This window comes from Amblyomma mixtum, chromosome 3 (assembly GCF_055824585.1).
Source record: "Amblyomma mixtum isolate Tamu chromosome 3, ASM5582458v1, whole genome shotgun sequence".
In the NCBI taxonomy this organism is placed as follows: domain Eukaryota; kingdom Metazoa; phylum Arthropoda; class Arachnida; order Ixodida; family Ixodidae; genus Amblyomma; species Amblyomma mixtum.
The window spans coordinates 22,981,662-23,002,969 of NC_143014.1; the positions used below are offsets into that span (position 1 = coordinate 22,981,662).

At 47.4% G+C, this 21,308-nt stretch overlaps 1 protein-coding gene across 1 annotated transcript; it reads left to right on the forward strand.

Moving 5' to 3' along the window:
- Positions 1-13,664: 13,664 nt before the first annotated feature.
- Positions 13,665-20,664, forward strand: LOC149349427 (uncharacterized). Its single transcript, XM_089576775.1, has 4 exons — positions 13,665-14,367; positions 18,063-18,121; positions 18,919-19,126; positions 20,047-20,664. The coding sequence occupies exons 1-4, from the start codon at positions 13,896-13,898 to the stop codon at positions 20,439-20,441; spliced, it is 1,134 nt and encodes a 377-aa protein (XP_089432901.1). The 5' UTR covers positions 13,665-13,895; the 3' UTR covers positions 20,442-20,664.
- The last annotated feature ends 644 nt before the right edge of the window (positions 20,665-21,308 follow it).

Here is a 21,308-nt window from a genome sequence, read left to right on the forward strand (position 1 = left end):
TCGCGCTGTTTATTCAAGATGCTTAACCAACTAGCCCGCCAAAACGTGTTATCAATCCGCTCACACGTGGCTAGACGCGATACGATGCATACCCTTTTGTGACAATAAAACAAAAAAGAAACAAACATTGGGTATTTACAGATGCGTCATAACAAAGTGGCAGGAGTTACACATTAGAAAGACATGATTGGTTTGGTTTATGAGGTTTTAACGTCCCAAAGCGACCCAGGCTATTAGTGACGCCGTCGTGAAGGGCCCCGGAAATTTCGACCATCTGGGGTTTTTTAACGTGCACTGACAGCGCACAGTACACGGACCTCTAGAATTTCGTCTCCATGGAAATTCGGCCGCCGCGGCCGGGATCGAACCCGCGCCTTTCGGGTGAGCAGCCGAGCGCCATAACCACTGAGCCACCACGGTGGCGCGAAAGGCATGCAAATCCGAGGTCTAAAATCACGAGTTCTGCTGAACGTTCCCTACCATACTCCAGTCATTGTGGTGGACTTGTCCGTCTCAGTGACCTCTTTGGAGCTGGCGTTGGTGGCGCAGCTGTGTGGTATGATGGCGGCGGCCGTGGTACTGTTAGCTGGCGCATTGCTCGACAACTCCGGCTCGTGGTCGTCGAGGCTGATGTCGCGTTGGAAGGCTTCCGTTGTCGGCAGCAAATGTTGGCGATTACGCCGAGGGGAACGCCCCTCCTGCGTAACTACACGGACCTTGGGTGCGTTGACGGTCTCAGCACCCGTGCCTTGGAGGCCCACGTGCCAGCCGCCGCGTTAACATTTGAAGCCGACGATGCTTGATGACTTGGTGGGCTGGTCCACATCGCTATTCGCGCAGCGTAGTCCGTATCTGCGGCCCTGGAAGAGCTCTGCTGGCACTCCAAAGGAGAGGTCCTGTAAGCCAACAATGCAAGCCAGAAATCTTGCCTCGCTGCGGTAGTTTTTTTTTTTTTGGCAGTCTGTTTATAACCTGTACCCCCTTTTCAGCTAGACGGCTCGAACGAGGGAATCCTGCACTTCAGGTTATGTGCTTGAACTCATAGGCGCGTGAAGACGAGGCGAATTCCCTTCTTGAAAATTGGGGACAGTTGTCGGAAAGAACCCACATCGGTATGCCATAAAGACCGAAAATGGCACTAATGGCATCAACGACGGCCCTGGCTGAAGTATCGTGGAGACGTTCCACCTCCGGGAAATTTGACAAGGCGTGACAGGCACGATTTCCCGCTGTATTGAAAGAGGTCAATTCCGACACGGTACCATGGCTGGTCAGGAACAGGTCGCATCATAAGAGATTCCTTCGGCTGACTGTAGGCATACTTTTTGCAGGTAGCGCAGTTCCGAGCTAGTGCCTAAATGTCAGAGTTCATGCCCGGCCAGAAGACAAGATGACGTGCCTTTGCTTTACACTTGTTTATTCCCATACGACCTCGGTGAATCCTCTGCAATGTCTCTCGCCTCATACCGACTGGAATGACGACTTTACAATTCTTGAGCAGGACACTTTTAACATGAGAGAGCTCGGTAGAGAAAGGGTTTAATCTATGGGTTCGCCCATTATCAGGTTCTGTAGCACAGCGCTTAGGTAGCAATTTTTGCCTATTTCTACAGCGAGACGTCTCCATGTTGCTTCGCTGATTAGGGAAGATACTGCACTCACTGTGCGCACACCTACGTCATCGGTTCTGACGCAATCGCTTTCCCGTTTGATGGGCACAGGTGGGCAACCTCATGAGGTTTTGACCTCACGAGGTCGACCTCAATCTCAAAGTGACCTCAACCTCTCGGAGTGAGTTGAGGTCGGCGACAGCTCGAAAATTTTTAAGTGAGGTCAGCAGATCGGTCCTCAATCTCATGCGTGAGTTTGAGGTTGAGTGAGGTCATCACTCGGCGAGGTCGGATTTTGAGTTCGAGGTCTTTCGCAGTGTACCCCGACGAGCGCCCCTTCCGAAGCGCAGTTCAAGCGCACCGCCGCGGTGCGCAGTGACGCTAGGTGTTCGGTTACCCCGCTTCAAAAAACAGATGCCGCGGCCTCCTACTAGCTTTTTGGGATTGCACCGTAGTGTCCTCACTACGCTCCCTTCTATTCTACTTGGAAGCTGAGTGGCTACTATGGCAGTGAGCCCCACTTGTCCCTTTGGCGTGCAGGCTGTCTGAGGTGAGCTGCTTGAGCGCGAAACACGTAACTCACGCCGACCGGATAGCTCTGGGCGTCTGATGCCGCAAACAAATATTTTCAACCCAACAAGCAGCGAAGAATCTCTTTGGCGAGCGGATGGTCCAAACCAAGACTGATATCACGGTCATGCCCGTTACATGAGCTAACGTCACGACTGCTGCTTTGATTTCGAGTACAGGGAACCCCGCTGTGCATTACACGGCTACTCGACGGAAACTGGAGCAACCCACATTAGCAGGGGGACGTAATTAGGGCTACTTTCAACATATACAGCCTCTTACCTGACGAAAAAAAGAACGAAAAACAAGCAAGAGTCACAGGTTTTCAGGCTTAACTGGAGTATTCCCCTTCGAGTCGTAGCTATACTTCCGTGTATTAGATAAATGTAAATAGCAGATGTAAATATAGTTCACTTTTATCTCCACCCGAATAACCTCTAGTGTCCTGTTCCTTCTCTCATCACCAACTTCTTCCGAAAAGAAGTTGGTGATGAGAGTTTGCTTTTACCGAGGACGCTACGTCAAAGGCGTTCTGTCGGTCACAATGGTCCTGAAGAAACTGAAGCGTTGTCTGTGAAGACTCAGTAGCCATGGCAGCACTTTTCGATGACTAGATTTAATCCAAGCTTTTTTTGTTTTACTCATAAGTACAGTAAATCCGTGGATTTAAGGCCTTCCCGCAGCACACGCCTCTTCGTTGTCACGTGCCCTCGTCGATCTGGGGCTTCGCAGGACGCATTCGGTTGGATTCTTTCGAACTTCAAGCTGGCCATTGTAAGGCTTCCGACTATCTTCGTATCTTCCTTACTTGACAGCCTGCAAATAATTTTCTACATTTTCATGAACAGCCTGCTTGGTTGAGATGTCGGACATCAGAAAGAGTGATAGCTAGTGCATCGACTCCATCGAGGTGCATCAGCGGGTCGAACTGTAACAGCCAGAGATAAACTTACAGTATTGTAAATAAATAAAAAACAATGATGGCCACTTTGACGAAGTGGCTGCGTTCCTTTTTACTCCGCGGAATGCCGCAGCTTTAGCAGCGCTACCCAGGCTTTGGATGCATGTCGCAAAGAGACGAAACTAATCAGCCTCTCAGCTTCTGTGAAGCGTCGGCTGGTAGAGCGACCGTCCGACCGCGCAGAGCTCGTCTCAAGAATAGGGACTACTGGATTCCTTGAATCACAACACTGTTTCTAGGCTTACTACAGGACTAAGTGCTTCCTGTATTTACTGTTTGCTTATTCGTTTTATTCATCTACTCGACCGTATAAAAATGAAAGCAAACCAAGTTTTGAACTTTGTACCTGAGTGAATTTTGTTCACATCATGAATTTTTGCGCTGTAGTGATGTAACCTTGACGACGCTTGCTTTTTATGCAACCTGTGTATGGCACAGTCCCTTGAAATGGGAACGAGTTCATTTGTGAGACATGGTCTCACCCAGCCGTTTACCTTGCTATGTTTAGTTCCTTTTCTTTCACGGCATCACTTAGTTGAGATTTGATGCGAACTGTCGTGCAGCATGCGCTTGTTATACAGAAGTTTAGCTGCGCACTATGAGAGAGTCCGCTGATGAGCGGAAGTGCAGCGAGGTCATTCATGGCTTGACAACAAAAGCGCGGTCGGAACACGGACAAGAAAAACTGACACAAGCACGGCGCTGCCAGTCTTTCTTGTCCGTGTTCCGACCGCGCTGTTATTGTCAAGATGCGTAACCAACAAGCTAGCCACTATATATGTCATTCATGGGCCTATGAGGCGTAATCTTTCGTGTGGGCGCCTCGAGATGACTGAACTTTAATTTTGTCAGGCTTGTTTTGCGGTTTGGCACCCAAACTTTACCTCCAGTGATTGTTAGGTGCTAGTGTCCGCAGACGCGGAACCACGAGCAAAGTCTGTAGCTTAGGTAGCTCGCGAGAGCTCGTAGGGATGCTACTTTGTTTGGCCGTATACGAAGTTGTGCAGTATGTTACTTCTGCAAGGTTTGGTGAGCAAGTTTTGCACATTTACGTCTCGTTTGCTGCCATGGCGAACGAAAGACAGACCACATGGACAGTTGAGGTAGGTGTGAATATGAAGTAGCGTTGGGGCAAAATTTAAAGCCTCTCTCTCACCTCGCAGTTGACTCCTCCCTGCCCGGGTGACACCGAAAATCGTTTCAACTTGTCCGACCGATTGTAGGCCAATTCTAATTTTCCCTCAGTTAAAAGGTCGGAATGGCCGGTTGGTCTGATCGAATGCTGGGCACTTCACGTCTTCGTCCACTCGTCCGGCGACACGTTGCCGGTTGGGGCAGCCACTCCAAACTTCTTGAGAAGCAAAAAACTAATTTATTGAAGACTGGAGCAAAATACAAAAACTTAGAGAAAAGGCGGTTTAAAAGAAGGGCTGTAGAAAAGCGGCCGAGGCTGGGACTCGGCGCGCTCCTTTCCTCTCTTTGTTTGCAGCGGGCTTTTAATCCCTTCGATAATTGGGCGGAGCTTTATCAAACCTGCTCTCGCCCAATTTCGACCAATACCGCTGCAATGACACTGTACATACAAGTGGGCGGAGCCCAGTGCTCGCCAGAGCCCGACTCTAGAGGCGCCAGTAAGTCCCCTGCTTAGCTATTTCAGAAGTCGCCGACCTTACGACCCCCCAGCCACTTTACAGCTGATCTCTTTTCAACGGGAAACGGTCGTCGGCCCCTTGCGGCCCCGACAAGGCTGTTCGCGGTCTTTCTCCCCAATCCCCGCGGGCTTGGACAGCGTCCGAAGCGCGCGACGCGCTGTCATCATTGTCAACCCCTCCCGACTTCAGACGACACGGTACGGGGGGAATTACCTACTGGCCTTAACACCCTCTGTCTCATCGCGTCATGTAAGATGTCAACACTCTGAAGAAGTCCAAACACCTGAACCTTGCATCGACTACGCACTTCGTGTTTGTTGAGGGAAAATTTAGTTTCATTTCAGGTTTTACTTAGACGGGTATCTATGTGTAATCAGTTCTGCTTTGGTGATAGTCTGGAGTGACGAGTGGGTTTCAGATGGCACTTGCTTTTGTTGTGTGTGGCTTGGCGTTTGTTTTACCGTTTGGCTCGCCTCCCAAAGAAATTGCCAGAGTTGGACATCCCCCGCCGATGAGGAGTGACCTGGAGGACTACAGACCGGGAACTCATTCTTGCACGTCCAGTCAGCCGAGCTGCGTGGGTGCAGCGCACTTTCCGGATGCACTCTATGGTGGCGGGGGTGCTGTTATGCCTGGAATGTCCTCCAGCCTAAGTGGACTAAAACGCGGATCTCGTCCGGCGTAGCCACGGCAGCGGCGACAGCAAGCCTCCCCTAAAAACAGCCAGCGAAGCTCTGCACCCATGGCGGAGAGTTGCCAAGGGCAGCCGTAATTGACCCTCCCGACAGGACCCGGGTGTCAGTCACCTCATGTCATCTGTCGTCAAAGGAGCAGTTCCCGGCGAGCGGGTTCCGTACCCCGCGAGGCCTGGCGCCTGGCTTAGCCTCAGGCTTGTGGCCTTACACTGCGGGCCACACGTGCGGCCACCTGCAGACCGTGGGAACGCTGTTCGCGGATCTTCCGGCATGCTTTCCGGTACCAGCGCGACATAGATGGCATCCTTCTCACCCTCAAGCTCAACACATGACGGGGGCGTGTTCCCTAATGAAAAGGTGCGTGATGAGTGTCAAAGTGAACGTTTCAGGACACGCCTTCCTCAGCAGGACCCGCCTAAATCTAGGAATTTCAGAGAAGGAAAACCCTATAAAACTCGGCATCGAGTACGGCCAAGAAGCTCGCTCTCAACGAGACTCCCGCGCTCCCTTTTACCGAGAGACACTTTCAGTTGCTCCTTACGTGTACATTATGTAAATAGTTGTATAAAGTTCTCCTTGTCGCCTTGTAACCCCATCTCCGATCTTCCTCGTCCCTTCTCCGGCCCGACCACGCTACCCGATCCCAACAGTGGCAAGTTTGTTGCTTGGGACTGGAATCTGCAACATGCACCGAAAAAGAGGACTCGGCCCGACCCCTGCTGCTGTGATTACGTCACCTGGTAAGTGTATCTGGGTGACGCCGGTAACGCATTTGGCCGGGTTAAACGTTATCCCCGCCTGTTCTGAAGCCTTCAGCACGGACCTCTGTCGTTCGTCACGTTCGTGCCTTGAGGTGCCCCAGACTAGTATGTCATCGATGCAGACATTGTCCCTGGCAGTGCCTCAGAAATATCGTTTAGGGTATTTTGAAATACCTCCGATACTGACGAGATCCCAAAAGGTAATCGCAGGAAACGGTAGCGGCCAGTGGGTTCGGCAGCACAGTGATGACTCCAGCTAATCGACATTTCGTCCTCAGGTTGCAGTTATTCAGCGCAGTACCTAGGATGCCGCCCTTGGTCTGCCTGGCCGGTGTTCTGCCTTGCCCTGCTGATGCCAGCCCGAAAGGCTACCTGTCATCTAACTTGCTGCCTCGGCCTTCCGGAACGCAGTGCCCTTTCGAACTACTACCGGCGGATTACGGCGCACTGCGGGGCAACACGTCTCGACCAACCCAGCCTGACCGACACTCATCCCCGTATCTGGAAACCCGATTGCCTCACCGTTGTCCATCGACAAGCGTAACAGCCGATCAGGATATAAAGCCAGTTCACCCGGAAGCGCCTTTCAGTGGGTTCGTCAATACAGTGATGGCTCCAACTAATCGGCATTTCGTCCTCAGGTAACCAACCGGCATTGCCTTTTTGCTACGAAATCTAGCTATAGGGGTATTGTTATGTTGCCGAGCCCACGCTGTTGGCGCAAAATTGCACACAACTGTACTCTGATGTTGCTGAACCTGCTGTTGTTAGCGAAAGATGTAGAAACGAACCCAGGGCCTCTTGATAGTGTTGACGCTGTCTCGATCATCTCCTGAACTGGTCAAGATGTTACAGGATCTACAATGCGGGCAGTCAACGACACTCGGCGAGCTTAAATCAATTAAGGAAAAGCTCTCTGACCCCCACAAAACGTTCGAGGACCTGAGTAACAGGCTAGGAAAAATTGAGTCCGAGTTCATGTAACTTACAGCCTTGAAGTACGACCTGAGCGAAGTTCAGTCGGCGACAAATCAGTGCTTGGCTCAGGTATCTGCTCTGACTGCCCGCGTTGTGGATACTGAAAATAGGGCTCGTCGCGACAACTTAGTGTTTTTCGGTTTGACAGACAGCCCAACCGAATCCTCAGTGGTCTGAATCTGAGAAGTTGATCATTGACCACTGTCATCAGTTTCTTGATGTCGACATTCAGCCACGAGATATTGCACGTGCTCATAGACTGGGTGCTTACACACAAGGAAAAAAAAAGGCCCATCATCGTTAGGTTTGAGCGCTTCAAAGACAAAGACCTTGTGCTTTCTTTGTGCAAAAATTTTAAGGGAACAGATTACAGCGTTAGTGAAGACTTCTCGCCAGAAACTCGTCTTGCGCGGAAAAAACTTTATCAGTTTGCGAAGGAACGTAACCTTAAAATCAAATTAAGAAATGACAAGCTTATCGCAAGCAACAAAATATAAGTTTATGATCATGCCGCACTAAACATTGTCGAAAAATCCTAGCGCGAAGTGCAAATTCAACGCGAAATCACCAACGTCAATTATTCCCCGGTGCATTTCTTGTACACTAATATCCGCAGCGTTATACCGAAACGTGATGAAATTTGCAGCCTCATTTCTTCTTCTTCGAGTGACTTAGTACTACTTACAGAAACATGGCTAAATTCATCAATAACTGTATTGCCTTCACTCCCTCCCTTTGATACCTTTCGCAAAGATAGACCCGGCAATGCGCGCGGTGGCGGTGTTCTAATTGCCGCTAACCGATCACTGCGCTGCACACTTGTTAATATTTCGACCCCTTTAGAAATTACCTGCAATGCTACCTTTGCGCGCTTCCTAATTGGTGTTTGCTATCGACCCCCAACTAACGACGACTCTTTCTTACCTTTATTTTACGAATCATTGCAAGCTATAACAACCATGTATCATAACACCCCCGTCGTTCTTTTTGGTGACTTCAATTATCCCTCGATAAACTGGACTAACCCCGCTTCCACCTTGTCAAAGTGCAACAACGAATGTGAATTCATGAACACCTGCCTGACTTTCGGTCTATCACAACTGGTCACAGAGCCTATTCGCATCACAGATCACTCTTCTAATATTCTGGACTTCATTTTAACAACCCACGCCGATATTTTTTTTTTCGTTTTTCTTTCTCCCGTCCCCGAGCGATCAGGCTGTAATCGGCTCTTTCCACTGCAGTTCACTCAGAAGCAAAAAAAAAAAAAAACAAGAAAAAAATTTGACCCTCTATGGTAAAGGTGATTATGCAGGTATGAATAGAACTGGCATCTTTTTATGACACCTTCGAGGCCAGTTACCAAGAGTGCGATGTTGATACGAACTGGCAACTTTTTAAAACCGAAATGCTACGTCTAATCGCAAAGTATACATCCCCACTATCACAATAACAGAACGTGCGCAGTCACCACGGTTCAATTCAGTACTAAACCGTTTAAATATAAAAAAAAGGCTCTTTCGCATTGCAAAGCATTCTAACAACGACGCTGCATGGGATAAGTATTTTCGTGCCGCCAGCGAGTACAAAAAATCTTTATATACCGCCAAACACAACTTTTTCAACAACATTCTGCCCTCTATGCTGCGTAACGACCCAAAACAGTTCTGGAAAACAATCAATCCTTCCGTTTCAACCAGTATTTCTTTGTTCCATAACGACGGCTGCAATGTTCCTGAACGCGAAGTTTCTGGTGTACTAAATGATGCATTTTGCGCTGTCTTCACCAATGAGACACTTGTGCACCTCCCTTCACCCCAGGATTATGCTCATCCTCAAATGTATCCCATAACCTTCGACCCGTACAGTATCTCTAATGTAATTGACAAACTAAAATATTCATCCGCCGTGGGAACAGATGGCATTAATGACAAAGTGCTTAAAAATACTAAACAAGTCAGTAGTTTTGTTTTGTCACTCATATTTCAGCAATCGCTAACTAGTGGTGCCATTCCTGCTGACTGGAGGATTGGGAAGGTCGTTCCTGTCTTCAAAAAAGGTAACCGTTCATGACCCACCAACTACAGACCGATATCTATCACAAGTGTTTGTTCAAAAATCGTGGAGCATACTATTTATTCTCAGGTTGCATCTTTCATTTCATCAGTGAACTTTTTCCACCCCAATCAGCATGGCTTCCGTCAAGGACACTCTTGTGAATCACAGCTTGCTCTTCTCCTTCATGATATTTACACCAACCTTGACCTTAATACACCCACTGACGCATTTTTTTTTAGATTTCGAAAAAGCCTTCGACAAAATATCGCATCCTCACCTGCTACTCAAACTGTCATGTCTTAAATTAGACCCTTGTGTGCGCACCTGGATCAGCAGTTTTCTGACCAATCGTCTCCAGTTTGTTGTCGCCAACTCCCATTCATCCTCTCTCTCCCATGTCCGGTCAGGTGTTCCTCAAGGCACTGTTTTAGGCCCCCCTTCTTTTCCTAATTTGTGTTAATGACCTGCCAAATAACATGTCATCTAACATACGGCTGTTTGCCGACGATTGTGTGATACACCGCTCCATAAATAACCTATCAGATGTTACCGTCCTACAGAACGACCTCCTCAAAGTGCAAGTGGTGCGACACCTGGCTCATGAAACTAAATGTCAATAAAACCCTTTTAGTCTCTTTTAACAGCCGACGTAACTACTCACCTCCCAGCTACCTCCTTTACGGTTGTCCCATAACTCAAACCGACAATATTAAGTACCTAGGTGTCCATATCTCCAGTTACCTATCCTGGCACAGCCATATTACTAATATAGCTAACTCAGCCAATCGCGTCCTTGGCTACTTACTGGTTTGGTTTGGTTTATGGGGTTTAACGTCCCAAAGCGACTAAGGCTATGAGAGACGCCGTAGTGGAGAGCTCCGGAAATTTCGGCCACCTGGGTTTCTTTAACGTGCACTGACATCGCACAGTACACGGGCCTGCTAATTGCCTATATATCACTTGTCCGACCTAAACTAGAGTACGCAAGTTCTATATTCGATCTTCACCAAACCAACCTGCCGAATTTACTGGAATCTATTCAAAATCGTGCATTCTGGGTTCTTTTGCGCAAAAAACCCAGAATGCTTAGGCACCAACTAGCCTGCAAAAACATACTCGCAAGTCAAAGTCGTGCTTCACGATTCATTCTTTCAAAGTACTCTTATCGCGCTAGTGTAACTCAACTAAAATCCCAACTTGAACTTCGTACCCTAGCATCCCGTCGTCAACTATAGCTCGCCTTTCTTTTTATCATACGTTTTTTCACAGCTTGCCACCGAACAATGTACTCATCCGCCCAGCCCATCGTTTATCCTGTCACAGCCATACCAAAGCCGTCTACCCCCAGCGCGCCCATAGCACAACGTTCCAAAAATCATTTTTCCTCCGTACTGCCCTACACTGGCACGACCTTCCCGGCCACATCGCTTCCCTAACAGATCTTCAACAATTCAAGACTGCCATCAAAAATCATTTTTTTTTGTCAAAACTGCCGTACTCCCCGCCCACACCTCATGTAACACCCCTTAAATGGGGCCTTTGAGGACCTAATAAATGAATGAATGAAACGGCGTCGCAAATGTGCACCTTGCGAAGCGCGAGTCTGGTAGAAAACAGTGCACCTAAGCGCGTGAACACTTCAGCTCCTGTGAACTTAGCTTCAATGTCGTCGCGCCAAGGCATTTCATAATGCTCTTTTCTTGATGGACTCGTTTATTTTTCGATGATCCATGCACACTGGAGGTTTTCTGTCCTTCTTGCGTACTATGACGAGAGGCCTTACCCAGTCCATGGTCACTGGCGATTATGCCTCCACGCTCCTCTCGAAGCTGTTCCTTCAAGGCCAATGGTACACGTCGCGCCGCCGGCTGGACGATTGGTCGTGCTCCGTCGCGAAGAACCATGCGGTACCGTGACTCCAACAGAAGAAAGGCGGCGAAATAGACGATATGCGCCCCTGAAAAAAACTAGACAAGACGCCCTCCCTCTTCGCTCCTCCTCCCCCGCGCGAACGACTTTTGTTTTCTTTGTGATCTCATGTGACTGCGGTGGCGACCTCTAGCCCGCTCTGCAGGAACTAACGCCCCTTTTGAATTGGTTGCGCTGGATTCCCGTACTTGCCGAGTTCTTCTCTATGTCTCCGCATTAGCCGTGCGTTCCGCTGCATAAATACATCGGTGACTTAGGAGTCACTGAATCGTCTAAAGGCAAAAATGAGCACGCATAGATGGATTGTTTTGGTAGAGCCACACGCGCACCGTGTCCGGGTGCGCCGGGCTGTGTGGCGTGCCAAGTTTGATATCGAGAGTGGGGCGTGCATTGAACGTGACCGTGAATCACGAGGCCGTAGAATGAATTTGCGGTGATCTGTTTTGGTGAAGAGGAGTATGCAAAGTATGCAAACAGAACGACCGTCCCCGCCGGAACGCTGGACGTGCTACAACGGATGCACTGGTTTGACATTCTAAAACATCCCGTAAAACATCTGGTTTGACATCCCGTAGTTCATCCGCTCTTCTAGTGGCTTTTGGTTTTGGTCTGCTGCAGTGTATCGCGGACCAGGTAAGACGCTTGAGGGAGTGCTCGAAATACGGTATGAAGGCCACGCTACGTGTGTACTTAGCTGTGCCTCCCCTAATGTTCTTTCGCTTGCATGAACTGTAGACTCCCGGATTAAAATTTTCTTTGGAATAGTTACAAAGTAAGGAGAAAACCTACCTCGCAAATATCCTTCGCCTGTCAGCAATGGGATAATAAAGTTCTACATAAATGTTTCATCGGTATCAGTTATTTAGTGAAAAGCAAACCTACCTCGCTTTTAACACATCTGTCCGATAATCTTCCATATTCGTATAGTCGTTATTAGAGCACTGCACGGGCCATAATTATTCACGCGTCCCGAGCCCGTCAACCTGGGGCGAGTAACGAATTCGTTACTCGCCCCAGCCCGGCCTGATTTTTTCGATATAGGCCCGAACCCTGCCCGCGAGGTATAGACATGCCCGGCTCAGGCTCGGAAAAAGCCCGAGTACTAAATGCACATCGGTAAAGCCAAAGCCTTTTGTTATACGGATCTCATTAAAAAAAAAAAAACGGCTACAAAACTTTTAAAGACGGAGATAATGGAGGCCTCACTGTGGGCAACGTTAACAAAAAAAAACGTTTTAGCATTAATAAAAGAGGTTATCACAGATTTGCTCGCATTCGTAGCCTTCTCCTAACTAGTTAGGCGCCAAGGGGAAGCGAGAACGCGGAAGTGATGTTACAAAGTATGTGACAGGAAACGCACGACCCACTTATGATGGGCACTGTCACGCATACCCACAGCTACTGGTCATATTTCGAGAGTAAACGCAAGCCAGTGCGCGCTAGCTGGTGTTTCCACCAGCGGTTCCTACGGTGCTTTGATGATGCATATCGGATAATTCTTTTTGTCTTCTTCTGTAATATATATATATATATATATATATATATATATATATATATATATATATATATATATATATATATATATATATATATATATATATATATATATATATATATATATATATATATATATATATATATATAGCGATGTATACGCTTCGTTAAAGGAAACATTTATTCGACCCGACGTTTCGATCGGAAGACCGATCTTCTTCAGGAGTGATTTTACATTGTTAATGCATCCCCTTTTATAGGGGTGGGCACAGAACAGGTAAGTGGGAAACACAAAGCACATAGCAGAAAAATACGTATAAAAAACTATTAGAGGCAGTGCGACCCACACAACAAAAAAAAAGAAAAAAAAGGGAGAGAGTGCGAGGAACAGGTACCCAGTAAGAAAATACAACGTCCAGATGCGGCCTCTGCTTTGTTAAGCACCACAGGCTTGCTTATTGACAGGCGTGTCCAGCTCGGAGGTGCTCGACAGGTGCGTGGCCGTTCAACAACTTTCATGGAAAAATGCGAAAACTTGTTCCTTCTCCTGGCCGCGAGGGCAAGAAAAAAATAAAAAAATAAAAAATCTGACCCTCCAACAGAGAGAGCAGACAACAGAAAAAAAAGAAATCGAGAAAATGAAAAGAGCAAGGAAACCTCGGGGGAAAAAAAGTGAAATAGGTAAAAGAAAACCTTTAAAGTAGTGCTTTTTCTTCGCACCCAGAATAATGCACCCACGTCCGGTTGAGGGGAAGTAATTAAAAAGGAAAAAGAAATGAGAAATTGTGTGGCATTCGCGGGGCCACAAGGTGAGCACACCCAGGGGGGGAAACGCACGCACGCACGCACGCGCGCGACTGCAGAATAGACAGTTTTAGTATAGCGTTTGCGTTTTTTGCGTACGCAACACGCAAGATGTTTGCGTACGCTAAATTCAAAGCGCGAACAACACTTTTAGGTGAGCGTAGGGCGTAGGTGAGCGTTTGCGGACCGTTCCGCAATAGGCGCTAAGTAGACATACAACATCCAGGTTCAGCCCCGTTTGGGTAAGTACCTAGCGCCACCCCACGTAGAAAGAAAAATTGAGGTCGTTTTGATCCAAACCAAGCCAAACTCTCAAAGCGCGCGCTTTTTCGTTTTTGTCTGCAACCTCTGCTATTTCGGGTGATTTCCCCAGCCTTCACGACATGCCTTCAAGCATCCTGTGCGATCATCGCCTCCTCTCTGGGCTCACTTGGGCGGAAATCGTGGACCTCATGTTGCCGCATGCGGAGCGATGGTTACTGAGAGGAGATTTTTCGGTGGACTACTTGGAGTACGAAATGAGGCGCCAACGGGAGTCGGAGCTACTGCGATACCGTTCCCGCCACGGACTGCTGGACATAGACAACATCGAGAGCTCCTTATTCAAGCAGCAATTTCGGTTTGAAAAAGACGACATTACCGAACTGCTATGTGCTCTGATGGTGCCGGACACTGTTATTAGTGCCCAGAACGTCAAGGTGCCTGGCCGCGAAGCACTCTGCCTCACCCTTCGTCGGCTGGCGTACCCCAATCGATGGTGCGACCTAGAGCTCATCTTCGGGAGGCACACTTCGGTCATGTCGAGCATAACATCGAAAATGCTCAACCACATCGTCACCAACTTCGGGCACCTTTTGAATGACCAGGGCCGGATTAAGAAAAATGGGGGCCCTGGGCTAATGCGAATGTAGGCCCCCTCTAACTTTCCCTCCCCTGACCCCCCTTCCCCCTGCTACACTACTGGAATGTATCCCAAGTTTCATTGTAATTCCACCTAATTAAAAAGAACGAAGTGCGATCAATAGGATTCATGCAACCCAGCAGTCGCACCAACTTACACTTCGCCTCTTTTGTCCCCAAGACTGCTAAGGAATGGAACCACCTTCCCGCTTCCATCGCCTCCATTACAAACGCCGACTTGTTTAAAAATGCTGCAACTGATTTTACATTGTAGTGCTGCGTTACCTGTTCTGTTTTTGTTGTGTATCACCCACTCCTCTCTGTAATGCTTCGGCCCTGAGAGTAAATAAATAAATAAATAAATAAATAACGCAGTAGCATTAGATTTACTGCGCACAAAACACAACGCGACTCTTCGAACGTGCGACACATATACAGCCTTTGCCAAAAGTAACCAGGCTGCACGGTTTGTTTCTGAGTCGCATATTAAAGCTATTATGCCAGCCCTCAAGCTCTAAATCTCTGTGTAGTAGGGAGAACCCTTGTCCTCACCTTCAAAGACTTTATGTTCTTTAAGGATGCCGTAAGGGCTCTAATATACGGATGAGAAGCAAACCATGTAGCCCGGTTGCTTTTGGCATAGACTGTACATCTGTGGCCGAGCTCCGAACGGCACGGAAGAGCCACATGAGCCTATACCGACAACTTGCGGGGCTGCATTGCAGTGCGCTGCGTGCGCCGCCTACTCTATTCTTTCAATGGCACCGTACACAACCCGACAGATGGGTTTTTGTTCGCAGCACTGTTTTAATGCTAACGCATTAAAGAAAAACAGGCTGAGCTACCTTCCTACAGTTAAGCTGGGAGCTTCTGCTGCTGGCAGCGACTACGAAATAGAAATGCTCATTAATTTGGGCTCTGAGAGGGTATTATTCAGAGTTATTAAAATTAATTTGATTATACGATGAACGTTTACTACTGCCCTCATGGGGCACATTGAGTAGCAGAATTTAAGTCCTGGATCAGCGGTGGGCGTGCTCGGCGCTGAGCCGAGCACCCGGGTTCCAACCCAGCCAGGGCTGCCGCGTTTTGATGGAGGCGAAATGTAAAAAGGCGCCCGTGTGCTCTGCGATTTCAGAGCACGTTAAAGATCCCCAGGTGGTCCAAATTATTCATGAGCGCTCCACAACGGCACCTGTTTTTTTTTTTTTTTTGCTGCCGCGGTGGATCAGTGGTTATGGTGCTTAGCTGCTGACCCGAAAGATGCGGGTTCGATCCCGGCCACGGCGGTCGAATTTAGATGGAGGCGAAATTCTAGAGGCCCGTGTACTGTGCGATGTCAGTGCATGTTAAAGAACCCCAGGTGGCCGAAATTTCCGGAGCCGTTCACTAAGGCGTCTCTTATAGCCTGAGTTGCTTCGAGACATTAAACCCCCTTAAACCAATAAACCAACGGCATCTCTTTCTCTCATTTCATTCACACCTTCCTACCTCCCCTCAACACACGATTCAGGTGTCCACCTAGAAGTGAGACAGTTACTGCGCCTTTTATTTCCTCAAAAATTAAATTTCACCTGGCTCTACAAAACCAATCCCAAGAAAAAATAACGAACAAAATCAATTGCCCCTACCGCGGCGCTCACATTTCTCTGGAGGCGAAATGCTAGAGGCAGTCTGTATATGATACTCGAACAAGTAGACGCCGCTTCAAATTCCGCTGCGCATTCTAGTTTCGTTTTTGCCAACCCTGCTCTAATCATAGTTGTGACACTAAAGAGTTGCATTTCCTTATACGAGGTCTGTTAGAAAAGTATCCGACCTTTGCCCGAAGAAAAAAAACTGGCATAACTGGAGCGTTAAAAACCTAATAACCTTCAAAGTAGTCTCCTTGGGGCTCCATATACATCTCCCAGCGGTGTTGCCATTGTTGGAAGTATTCCGAAAAGGCCCTTTTCGGAATGGAATTTAGCTCTGCTGTCGTTGCAGCCATAATGTCCATTCTTTTCTGAAATCGCGCTCCTTTCAATGGCATCTTGATTTTAGGAAACAGCCAGAAGTCGTAGGGGGACATATAAGGAGAGTAAGGAGCCTGTTGAACTACAGGAGTCAGGTTTTTCGTCATAAAAGTCTTAATCAAATGCGAGGAATGTGCAGGAGCAATGCCGCGAGGGATGCGCCAATTTTTTGTTGACCTCAATTCCGGTCTCTTGCGCCGCACAGCACCACGTAGGCGATGGAGGACATTCCTGTAGTACTCTTTAGTCATTCTTTGACCCTGTGGGGTGCGTACTCGTGGTGTGCCACACAGAGGGAGTCAAAAAAGCAGTCAGCATCACTTTGACATTGCTGCGCACTTAGCGGGCCTTCTTTGGTCTTGGTGACGTAGAATGCGTCCTCTGTGACGACTGGGATTTGGTTTCCGGGTCGTACCCGTACACCCAAGACTCGTCACTAGTGATTACGGCGTCGGTAAAGTCAAGGTAATTGTTTGTGGAATCCAGAATCTCCTGTGAGACTTCAACACGAAGCTGCTTTTGCTCCACCGTGAGCAGCTTCGGCACGAATTTCGCCGCATCTCTCTCCATGGCCAAATCTTCGGTGATAATGGAATGTGCAGAAAAATTGCTGGTGTCCACCTCTTCCGAAATTTCTCGGATAGTCACACAACAGTCTCGCATCACCACAGCGTTCACTTCGGCAATTACCTGGTCATTTCGGCATGTTGATGGCCGACCGGAGCATGGCTCTCTCTACACGGATGTGCGGCCGTCTTTAAACCAATTGCACCGCTGCTTAATCTGTGTGCTGCTCATAGCATCATCACCGAAAGCCGCCTGAACATTTAGAATGGTTTCCACTTGGCTATCGCCAAGTTTCTGGCCAAATTTGAGGTAGTAGCGCTGCTCCTCTCGCGCCGCCATTTTCATTGCAACAAAAAACCGACGAGAGCACTGCGCACTGCCTCAGTCAAACGCTGCTTCCCAGCGACTGACGCTATCGGCAGGCGGGAAAAAATTCGTGCATGCGCACGAGGGTTCAAGGCGGCTGCTGTAAGCGCGCTTGTTTCATATCCATCAGGTGTTCGCAAAAAAAAAAATAAAGTCGGATACTTTTCTAACAGACCTCGTATAGGTAAGCCATGAGGGCGCAAAGCAAGTATTTTTTACATCGGATATATGTGTGGTTTTAAAAATTAATTAGTAGATTTTTAGCGAATTATGAAAGCAGCCCTAGCAGAATTTTTGGTGGCGAGGCAGGAGCCCCGCCTGATATGCCGACTCCAGGATTCTCAAACACACTACACCTTGAGATGCCACTGGAAGGAGGAATTGACAGAAAACCACGAAAACCCTTCGGCAATACGCAAACGCAATATGGCTTCGTAAGAAAGGGGGCCCCCTCTGGGTAGCGGAGGATTCCTGTTTTTGCAGCTCGACAAGGACCCCCCCAAATGATTAGGCTAAACGAAGTTACACAAGGTGGGGGCCCATCTCCTCGTTCTGGTTTTCTCGCTTGATACGTGACGCTCAAAGTTCAACTGCCCGCAGTTTCATGTACTAAGCAAGGTAGAATAAATGGGCCCCTTCTCCTGCTGTCCGAGGTGAGGCCCTGGGCTGCAGCCCCCTTAGAACCCCCTTAATCCAGCGCTGTGAATGACATTAACAACCATCAGTGGCTTTCCTCTCCCGCTCTCAGGCAATTCGCTAATGTAAGTCAGATTTAAGGCGAAAACATTTATTGCCTCATACTGGGAATCGAACCAGGGCCTTTGGCGTTAGTGAACGCATGGGTTTCATAAATAAAATAAAAGGAATAAAAAATAATAAAATAAATAATGAAATGAAAAAATAAAATAGAAAAAAATAGATAAAAACAAAAGGAAAAGAAACAAAAAGAAAATAAATGTTAAATGTAAGATATGAAAACAATAAGAATAAAAATGAAATGAAAAAAAAAAATAAAAAAAACCAAACAAACAGTGCCCCAGGAAAGGATTTGGCCCTGCGCAGCACTTTAGAGAGCCAAAGTGCCCCCTGAATTTTATCACTCCAAAAATTAGAAATATTGCGAAAGTGTCAATAGTTCCACGTCGCAGCGGTCCATAAATGTGAGATACTACAATATTAGCAATCACATCATGAAATAGAAACCTTACACCTTAGCAGTGTGAGGTTACTATATGGTGCGGGGGCAGCAGTGCGCTGGTGTGTTCCGTGTCTGGGATGAAGCATAAAAGAACGTCTTGCTGGGCAAGTTGCTAACTGCTCGTCTTTCTTTGGCTGTAACCAAAGATGAAGCATAAGATCAGTCGGTATGGATCGCCGCATGCAATTTGCCTGAGCCGAGGAAATAATTTATAACGCAATTTCTGATTTTATCATGCAGGTTCCGTTACCACAGTGTGTTGTGCTAAAATTGTAAAAGCTCACATTTATGGTTTTTTATGGCCTGAAGCTTCATGTATGCCCCACACGGTTATTGATTAATCATTTTTTGTTGCTACAGGCTGTCAAAAACAAAGGTGCACCTCTGTCAAACTGTGTTGGATTCATTGATGGCACTGCCCGTGCCATATGTCGTCCCAAAAGGAACCAGCAGGACTACTTTTCGGGACGCAAAAGAATCCACTGCGTGAAATATCAATCACTGATGTGTCCGAATGGTATCGTGTGCCAACCAGATGGACCTTATCCTGGAAGACGGCATGATGCAGGTAAGTCGCTGGGCTAGATTACGCAATTATGGTTGTGTAATCTGCTGCAACGTGTCACAGCTTTGAAACTCATGACCTGGCGGACAAAAACATAGAATCTATCATACTGCAAGTTGCACTTAGTGACAGAGGTGAACCGTGTTCCAAAGCCAGATTGATTTCAGGAGGCCTAAAAGTATCTTTCTATGACTGGTATGCCTGAAGGAACTCTATCGGGGATCATTGAATGAAGCCATGGCTCGGTGAAAAAATGTCATTTCACGGTTCGCAGAATCACCTGAAAAGTGTCAACTTCATTTGCAATACTCTTAAATTTTAATAATGAACTGTTGATTGGACATGCAACTGAATGTGCTTAATCAGACATTGTTGGCCAACTTTCTGCCCTTCAGATGTCTTCTTTTTATGTACTGGTTTCAGGACACAGGAGACACTTGCAGATTGTGAACTTCGTCATTTAGCTGATTTTGTGCATCAGTTAGATCCAGGTTGAGTATCTCAGGCACAGAGTAACAAAGTAAAGATATAAAAGAATGGAACGTTCACCATGCATTATAGAGGCATGCATTTCATTGTGATTGTCAATTGTAAGGTTTCATAGCATGCTCGCATTATTTCACAGAACTACTGTCACAAATTTCATGCTGGCATGACTTTGTGTTTGCTTCATTTTTAAAAAATTCGGATGCCTGTCCACCTCCCCCCCAAACACACACACACACAATATACATATTCTATCAAAGCTAGAGGCATAATGGGAGAGTAGCTTTTATTTATATACCTCGTTATTCTGGCCTCGCATGTCTTGTCTAGTGTTCAGAGCTAACCTTATTGCAAGGGTGCTATGTACTTTGACTACAGGAATGGCTCTAGCTTTAGGTTTCTGTGCACGTGCCTTTATGTGCGTTTTTGTGTTGCAGGAATACTGGAGGCAAGTGGTGCATACTCCAGAATTGAAAAGCTTGCCAGCGAGGAGAACTTTGTTATCTACGGTGACCCGGCATATCCGTTGAAACCACTGTTGCTGAAGCCCTACGGAGGTGCTTTCCTGACACCTCGTCAGCAGGCGTTTAACCATGCGATGAGCCAAGTTCGGCTAGCGGTTGAATGGGGATTTGGGAAGGTCGCCGCAGAATTCGCGTTTTTAGATTTCAAAAAGAACCAGAAGCTTCTGAGACAACAGGTGGCACAGATGTACAAAGCTGGGACTATTCTCACCAACTGCCACACCTGCATGTATGGCAGTCAGGTGTCTTCATACTTTGGCCTGTGCCCTCCATTGCTGAAGACTTACTTGACCCCATCTGCTACATAAAATGCCACTATAATCCCTTCAAGCACCAATCAAACCTGCTGAGAGAACAACAGTCCTGCCTCATTAATATGACTCCCGTTAATATGGACGACATGAATTATGGACAACTTTTCTGGGGATTAAACTTTTTTTAATGTGTTCATACCTTGTTAATATGGAAACTCGTTGTGTGGTGAATGCACAAAGAAAAATGCTCAGAGCCCATACGGGCCCATGCATTCTTGTCATGGTTTATTGGGGTTTAACGTCCCAGAGCGACACAGGCTATGAGGGATGATGTAGTAAAGGGCTCCGGAAATTTTCGACCACCTGGGATTGTTTGTTAAACGTGTACTGACATTGCACAGTACACGGGCCTCTAGAATTTCGCCTCCATAAAAATTCGGCCGCCGCGGCCGGGATCAAACATGCATCTTACGGGCCAGCAGCCGAGCACCGTAACCACTGAGCCACTGCAGGGCACTGCATTCTATTCATGTTAATATGCACGGCAATTGGTACAAAATATACAGCACCCAACCCAACGTTTCATTTTTGGCATTCTGAGCGCAGCACATCACAGGAACGTAAAGGAAAAATGAAAATGGTTGACTGGTGGCCTTTTTCTTTTCTGGTTTCGTGCTTTAAAGTGAAAGGTTGCTAAGTCTGCGCTCCCTTACCATTTGCCATATTGCATAAACGGCTCTGCAGGAAACTGTTTGCAGCACGTGCTATGTAGGTATTCTAATTCAGCAGCTCTTAGCCGACATAGTCGTGAGGCCCTGGGATGTGAACAGATGTAGAAGGAACCAGTTAGTCCGGCCATGAGACGCCATGAAGCATATACACAGATCCCTACACACGTGAAATGGTACATTATCTCGAGTG

What these genes read in the sequence shown, in the direction of transcription:
- LOC149349427 (XM_089576775.1), top strand. Translation starts at nt 13,896, where the DNA reads ATGCCTTCAAGCATCCTGTGCGATCATCGCCTCCTCTCTGGGCTCACT. An exon ending in CACCAACTTCGGGCACCTTT is followed by an intron (nt 14,368 to 18,062) that starts TGAATGACCAGG and finishes AATCCAGCGCTG; the next exon opens with TGAATGACATTAACAACCAT. An exon ending in CTCTCAGGCAATTCGCTAAT is followed by an intron (nt 18,122 to 18,918) that starts GTAAGTCAGATT and finishes TTGTTGCTACAG; the next exon opens with GCTGTCAAAAACAAAGGTGC.